Below are 8,053 nucleotides of genomic sequence, written 5' to 3' on the forward strand. Positions count from 1 at the left end.
TGCTTTCAGGTTCTGAATCGGTGTCACTGCCCATTAAGACATGACCTAGCCTTAGACTCTGAACCCCCCCCCCCAAACCTAGAGATCATCCTAAATTGCATTAACATGCGGAAAAAACTCAGCACCAGCCCCACACAACGACGGGAAATTATGTTTTCTGGGAGTTGAGCTGGGCTGGAATTTTGGATCAACAATGTTCCCCCATGGATGTGCGCTCCTCCACAGAAGTCAGCCCAGTGATGTTGGGAGCAGAGTGAAAAGAATATGGTTGGGGCTAATCCTAGAGACAACCAGCATGGATGTTTGTACAAGACGTGCAATGCACAAGGCTCCAGTTTAAGCAGGCAATTGGGGGCAGAACCAAGCTGCAGGACCCTAGTTCGGGGCACCTTTTTATACCTTATTTGCTCTGGAAGGCCTGCTCTACAACTCTCCTGGCCTCTACTTCCCAAAGCCCCATTACGCCTAGATGTGGAACCCCATAAGAAATTCTGGGGTACATACCATCATCATCATTTTCCACTTTTTTCTGCTCCCCAACTCCCTCCCATAGAAGCACCAGGGAGAAGCCAAAGTCTTCAGAAAAATCACATTTTATTGATCACCTTTATTCAAAATTACAAAAATAGATATAAATAAAAATAGCAAGATATAATTATTAAATATTCAGTGTACAGGGGTGGTCCTCGCCCCACCCAGTGAGGATTGGATGAACTGGGCTGGAAGGTCAGAAGGGATAACTGGCCATAAAGGGACATCTATGTGAATGTGAAACTGAGACATTTAGTGCTGATCACAGGCCATACCCCGGTCTGATCTATTCACAGGCATCATCACATGAGAGAATCAAGAGGCCTGGGAGTGACCCATGACCTCTCCAGACAGTCCACAGTTTAGGGAAATAGCTGGACGAAGTCAGACACAGGAACACACCAGCTACTCACTCAGGCTGACACCTACAGCCCATGCACAAGTGCTTAAACAGACACACACATAAATAATATTTCCTGAGACATTCATAGAATGCCAGAGCCCTTCCCTTGATTCAGTAGTGCCTCTACTCCCCAGGCTGCTGCTCCCACATTGGCCAACCTCCTTCAAGAGACCTCAGCTCTGCTGCACTTCCTATTTGGGAAACTGTTCATTTCCCAACAGGGTGCCTCATGAGTGCCCATGGTTGGAGGAGCTGTCTCTCCTTCTGACCATGCACAGGAGATGCCACTTTTAACTCCAGAAAGTTCTGGTCCAGAAAAAGGCAAAACTACCAAACAAAACCTTCTGAGTTGAGACCACCCTTCCACCCTGGCCAGCCAGGGGGGTTCTGGGTGGCCAACACCCAGGTCCATATCTGAGAGTAAAGCTCACCCTGGTGGGCAGCACAAGCAACAAACATCTCTGCAGAGTGTATCTTCCCCAGACTTCCATATGTCTGGTGGAGATGGCCCCGCTGCATAAACGACGGTCAGCGTGGGAGGGGGTGGTGCCCATTTCCTCCCCAGCTCCCTGGCAGCCCTCAAAGGCCTAGGTCGTTCGCCTCTTCCCTGATGTGAGTGCGGATCCAGGGCAGGAACTGTGAGACCCTTGTGTAGACGCCCGGTTTGTTCTTCAAAGCACATCCTTCTCCCCAGCTCACAATGCCGGTCAGAGTCAGGCGGCCATGACTAGAGCAGACCAGAGGTCCACCCGAGTCTCCCTGGGAAGCCAAAGACACAAAAGATGAGCTCAGGAGAAGTGGGGAGTGGGGAGATGTGGCTCTTTGTACCACCACCCAACCATGCCTAGAGCAAGATGGAAAGTTTCCTAAAGTTCTTTAGTGTCTTCTTCATTTCCTATCATAAGTTCAAAACTCTCTGCTTGGCTTTCAAAGCCTCCTTCCCTGCTACCATTCCATCCATACTCCCAGATGCTACTTCCCCTCCCCATCCTGGACAATGCCATGCTTACTCTCATTTTTGCACCTTTCACTGGATATACCCTCCTTTCTTCTCTAGCTCCTCAAACCTCTAACAGGTTACATTCTCCATAAGCCTCCACTCCCTCACCATCCAGTCTGCACTTCCCTCCCTTCCTAAACAGCTGATTGCTTATACTACACAGAACACTCTTCTATTGTTTCCTCTATCTTATGGTCCCTGCCCCAATCTGAAGTGCCCAACTCAGAGCCAGACTCAGTGGAGATTTTCAGTAAACACATAGGACTCTTTAAACCCCTAAGACCTGAGCCCTAGATTCTGGCTTCTTGGGGCTTTGGCTGGACACAGGTCCCTCAAAGTTGACAAGCCCAGGAGCCCTAGGGAGATTTGAAGGTGCTAGAGGGAGAAGTTTGGAAATCTCACCTTGCAGGAATCTGTTTCCCAGTGTGGGTCAGCAGCACACAGCATTTTGGTGGTGACTTCAGAGCCATAGTAGTGGGGTTGCTGACACTCCTGGTGGGAAATCAGCTTCACAACAGTCATTTTCAGCTGGTCTGGATATAAATAGTCCACTAGACGGAGGAAACAGGGAGGACTTTGGGTTAAGATGGATCTTCCCAGTTCTCCACCAGAACCCTCTGCCAGGGAAGGAACCACATAGCGTCCCTTACACTTTTCCCATCCAAATATGAGCCTTTACCATACTTATGGTCCTTTCACCACCACCCTCCATCTGTTTCCTTATATGGCTGGTCACTCCCTAAACAAAGCTCCCCACACCAACCCCAGAACCCATTTGCTGCCTCCAGTATGCGCCCATCTCTAACTTCATGGTCCTCCTTGGGTAAAGCTGAAGTCACCTTCTGATGACAACATTCCTCAAACCCCCATCAGCCAGGCCCAAAATGTCACTTACAGGGATTCTCTCTACCAAAGCCAGTGATCTCACAGCTTGCACCAAAATGGACATCATTATACTGCATGGGCAGGCAGATGGTCTGTATGGACCGGGATGGCTGCGCACACTGGCTCATGTTGGAACGGATCTTCAGCAAAGCTGCAAGAGGCAGGGGAGGGGCGTGGCGTCAGAGGGGAAAGATCATGACCCGGTCAGGTAGCCACCACCTTTCCCCTCCAAACGCTGAGAGAGTGGCCTAGGTTAAGGTCTGAGATCATCTAAGAGGTCTGCTGGTAGCTAGTCATTTGGAACAAGAAGCCTCCCTTGCCCCACGCCCCTAGAGCTTTTTTCCAGCTGCTGTCAAAGACTGAGATACCCAGACCTGCAACATAAAGGTGGTTTCCTGGAAAATGCCCCAGCTGAGGGAGGAAGCCTGAGATCCACTACTTGCCAAGGCCTACATCTTAGTAGAAGAGAGGCTGCATCTATCAGGAAGGGGTTTCTTTTTTCTAATTTACATTAATGGGATTTTCAGTCCAAGCCATATGCCTGTGGGGCCACTTCCACTCAGAGGTGCCTATCAGTTGGGGAAATTCAGGAACTGGACAGAAGAGCACCTGGTCCCTCATATTCTTTTACTCTGAACCCTTCTCCGCCATCCCTTTGTTGGGTAAAGCAGAGTCTTCAAGTCCTCCCAAAACCTCAACTTCCCACTTGGGTCTCCCCCTGGACCCCGCTTTCTCTAGCCATCATCACATCGGTTGAGGGTTTCCCACGCACCGATATCATTGTGATGAGCAAGTGTCTCAGCACTGTAGTCTTCATGCAAGATGACCTCTTCCACTTCAAACTTCATCTCCCCAGGCGTGTTGGAATTAAGCATCGATTGACCCAGGTAGACAATGTAGTCCTTTTTTAGGTCATTGCTGTAGGAGGTGAGATATGTCAGACGTTCTGATCATGGAAGAGACCCTGTCACTTCTCCCTTCCCATCACAGCAGTTTCAGAATGTGACTTGTCCCTGCGGCCCATGGGCTGAGGTGAGAGAATGGAAGTAGAATCCTTGGCTGGGAAGGAGAAAGGGATCTATGCATTTGGGGTGGGGCAGGGGTATCACCAAGAAGAGGCTGAGGGACATACATGAAGCAGTGTGCGGCACTGACGACCCAGCAAGGACTGATGAGGCTGCCGCCGCACAAGTAGGTAGTGGAGCCTCCCCGGTGCCTCTTATGGATGGCTGCAAACCAGGGCTGGTTCTCGATGGTGGTGAACTCTCCCCCGACAATCTTAAAGCGGGGCCGTACAGCCTTCTGGCCACACTGAAATTCTGGTTTTGCTGGAGAAGGGGAGGGTTTTTTACCTGGAGGAAAAGAGATGCACGTCTTGGGAAGGCAGATAGGGTCAAGTGTCCCCTCTCTGACCTCCCAGTTCTGCAGGGCCAGGGAGGCCTCCCCGCTCATCCCTCCTCTGATGGAACAAGGGGACATGCAGAGACTTTGCCCACCCTTGGTCATAAACAAGTCAGTGACACTCACCAGGAGAGCAGTCATTCACCATGCACTCTTGGACGAGCTGCTTTAGGCCGACCTGCACGTAGCACCAGGGCCGCCTCTGATGGTTGGGGTTCCTGGCAACAGAGAGAGGTGGGGGGCATCATTCCAGTCCAGAATGCCTTTCCTGTGTCCTCCCCTCCAGGGAAATTCCAGCCAGAGGTCTTGCTTTTCTGGGGCTATGGCTAGCATTCTGGGGCAGAGGGGTCAGTAACAAGGGTTTCTGTGAGGCCATGGAGAAGGCTCCTGGTCCTTGCTGTCCCAGCTCACCTGCAGTAATTATGTTTCCCCAGGCCCAGGTGAACAGCGTCAGGTCTGTGGGCATGGTATGTTTTCAGAAGGACACTGGCAGAGTTCCAGGCCAGGCAAGGCCGGCCCATAATGTCGACATTGTCCTTCCCTCGGTAAGTGTGACCATTCCCCTGATAGCAGGTTTGCGATGCATCTGTGGAAGGATATAAGGATGAGAGAATATTAGAGAGAGGAGAAAGTCCAGATGGTCATATTAGAGATCGTGCAGAGCCTCAGGTGGTTACTGATTTAGCAGAAAACAGTGGAAAGGGTCTCCCCTTCCAGCCCCATCTCGCGTATGCAGCCACTGTTTCATGAGACGGTGTGTATGTGTGTGTTCAGGTTTGGCCATGTATATTACAAAAGGATGAAGATGCCCCATCTCACCTCCCCTCCAGCCCCTCACTACTGCCTGCTCTTGCATCCCACCATCTCCTCCTACCCTGAAATGTGTGCTGCCCCCATCTCCCCACTTAGTGTCGGGATCCCCATACCTATCTCGCAGTGTTCCCCTTGGAATTTCTTTGGGCAGTTGCATCGCTGAATGTTGGAGAAGTACTTGTAGGACACACATGTTCCTCCGTTCTGACAGCCACAGTTCACTGGAGAGCACAAAGGTGAGGTCAGCCAAGGACATGGAAGGAGGCATAGGGGGAGCCAGCCCTGCAGCCAGGATAGGGAAGGGCTGCCCCCTGAGGCTCTTCTAAGATGTCTGTGCCGCCAAATACTGTACAAGGGGTGGGTACTTACATGCACCAGATGCTCGACGCAGTTCTTGGCTGCCCTGGAAGATATGAGGGGAGGGGAGCAAGGGTCAGCAAACTCTCCATACACCTGGAACTCCAGTCCCCAAATCCATTCTCCCCTTAGGCTCCCTCTTTCCTCAGCCTGTCCTTATTTAACTTGCCCTCAAAGGGAAGCTCATGGGTTTCCAGTAGAGAAATAGAGCAACTCAATCCAGCATCATACATCAGGGGCTGGCAGGCTGTAGTGTAGCAGCCCTGAGGCTTATTTCTCCCTTGTGGGCAAGTGCACTCCCCCTTGGTTCCATCTCTCTAGAGGTCCCCACTGCCACACCTGTCCTATTTTCCGGAGGTGTGGCCCTGCCACTGAAAGAATCCTAACTTAAGTTTCCTTTGCAGCCCCTTCCTTCCCCTGAAGCTGTTATGGGATCCCCTGAACAAGCAAGTCCCCTCCCACCACCAGCGCTCAAAGCAAGCAGAGGAGTCACTCACTTCGGAGTCGCTCATAACAGGGGCGCAGAGGAGTAGGCACGCCAGCAGGACCCTCATGGTGGCAAGCTTGGGGCTCTAAACTGCGTCTCTGCAAGGGAAGGAGAAGTAAGGGGAAGAAGTGGCAGAGGGAGAAAGTGGGCTTTTGGCAGGAGAGGAACCCTAAGATCCCGCGGTAACCAGGCTCCCCAGGCCCGCGGTCTCCGGGGACTCCGGGCTCCCGGTGCGGCAGCCCGGACCCGCACCCGCAGCCGGACGCGGGGGCACGCGGAGCGCGGGGACTGCTGGCAGCCACGGGACCCGCCCGGCAGCCGGGTGTTGGGGTGGAAGGGAGGCGCGCAGAGCCGGAATCGGCTGCATCCCAGGGCGGTCTGCACTCACCGATGGCAGCGACCGGAGGGACGCGGGGCCGGGAAGGCTGGGGAGAGGTTGACACTCTGCCGAGTTCCGGGGCTCCGGGTGTCGGCACTGTGCTGTGGGCCCCGCGCGCGGGCCCTATATTAGAACCCGCCTCGGCTGGCCCCGCCCCCTCCGGAATCGCCCGCCCCCTCCCTGCCCTCCGCTCCCCTGGGGCGCGCCCCGGCTTGGACCCCGCGTGCTTCCGCATTTTTTTTTTTTTTTTAACATCCATAATTTCGAGATAGCATGGTCTTTATTTACACCATTTTACTTGTAGCCGAAGTTCTGAACAGTTTCGTGCAAACATTTAAAAACCTGGCAAATGAATCATAAAACCTGATGTGGGCTCTTATGTTTCTTCGGAATAAAATTGCACATCTTAAGAAGATGCAGTTTATTATATTAGTTTTCCTGCTTTAAAATGCTTGTCACCTAGGAAAGTAGCTGGAAAACAAGAGCATCTGCAGAAGTGCTCCGGCAATGGTGACCGAGAGTGGAAGCAGCGCGCTCCCTCGGGCGTGGGTACCAGCGAGGTCTGCACGGACGGATCGAGAGGCATCTACAGGCGTCGCCCCCTCCTCCCGTTCCGCTGGCTCTAGGGGCAGAGGGGCCGGAGTTGAGAGAAGGAGAGGCGATCTCCGGAGACTTCCTTCCCCCAGCCCAGCTCCAGCGCCTGTTCCCGGGTCCCCTAAATCAGCGCTTCTCCAACCTTTCCACCCTCCCGCCCTCAACGCCTCAGAGAAGCCCTTAGTGTCTCCGGGGTTTGGGGACTCCGCCTGTGGCTCACACCAGTGGCTTCAGGCCCACACTGTTGATGCACTCTGTTGCAGAGCTGATTTTTTTTTAAGGAAGTTCCTATTAGGGATCAATTTATTTGCTGGGCCAGAGTCTCCTGGCAGAAAAAACTGGTTCATAAAGACGATGGCATTGTAAAGTCTTATTAACATAGTCAGTAGGAAGTTTCCAGCCCCTCCTCTGGGGGAACTGGAGAACGAGGAAGAGAGGAAGATTTATTTTTCACTGTCTGCCCTGGGCCAACATCTTACCCTTTTTAAGTTCTTTAAAACCCACTCTCTGTATCACCGATTCCAAAAAGATAAACAGAATTTTATATATATATATATAGTATTCTGTCTTCATAGAGCCTTGTTTTTATTAACATGAAAATAATTGCTTATCAAACAAAATGGGCTTCCATAAAGATGGACCCGCCCTTCCTGCCCACACACGCCTGCACACACACACACCCATGCACACATCCCTCCTGCACACACACACACCCATGCACACATCCCTCTGGCACAGCTGGAGGAGCGCAGCAGGGTCTCCGGTCCAGGCATCCACCCCATTCCTTTACCCTAGTGTCAGGACCCTGGGCTTGAGGTCACTGCAAAACCATCCAGCAGGACTGATTCCCTTCATGGGATGGGAGAGGACAGAGTGCCTGCAACTCACCAGGGGCCAAAGGCTTGTTCCCTCTTTCTTTCTTTCTTTCTTTTCTTTTCCTAAGAATTTTGATTGTTGAATTTTGATTTACTTAAGCCCATTTCTATGCAGAAATGAAATGGTTAGCTCCGTGGGAAAAATTCTTGGTCAAGGCCTCTACATTTTTTTCAATTTTTTTTTTTAAGTACAAAAACTTTCAAACATGCAGCGACGTTTAAAGAATTTTACAGTGTGCAATCATATGTTGCACCCTCTTTCTGCTTAGGCTTGCAATGTTTTGCTCCCTGGCAAACCTGGGGTTGGAGTCTGGATCCACGTGAGAGG

General features: G+C 51.8%; 1 protein-coding gene across 1 annotated transcript; it reads right to left on the reverse strand.

The window, feature by feature from the left end:
• Nucleotides 1-577: 577 nt before the first annotated feature.
• On the reverse strand, nucleotides 578-6,351 carry PLAU (plasminogen activator, urokinase). Its single transcript, XM_077124870.1, has 11 exons — nucleotides 6,266-6,351; nucleotides 5,888-5,975; nucleotides 5,403-5,436; nucleotides 5,147-5,254; nucleotides 4,632-4,806; nucleotides 4,347-4,438; nucleotides 3,952-4,171; nucleotides 3,592-3,737; nucleotides 2,830-2,970; nucleotides 2,337-2,485; nucleotides 578-1,693 (listed from the first exon to the last, which is right to left on the reverse strand). Exons 2-11 carry the CDS (start codon nucleotides 5,942-5,944, stop codon nucleotides 1,514-1,516), a joined length of 1,302 nt encoding a protein of 433 aa, XP_076980985.1. The 5' UTR covers nucleotides 5,945-5,975; nucleotides 6,266-6,351; the 3' UTR covers nucleotides 578-1,513.
• Between the last annotated feature and the right edge of the window lie 1,702 nt (nucleotides 6,352-8,053).

This window comes from Tamandua tetradactyla, chromosome 13, assembly GCF_023851605.1.
Source record: "Tamandua tetradactyla isolate mTamTet1 chromosome 13, mTamTet1.pri, whole genome shotgun sequence".
NCBI lineage: Eukaryota > Metazoa > Chordata > Mammalia > Pilosa > Myrmecophagidae > Tamandua > Tamandua tetradactyla.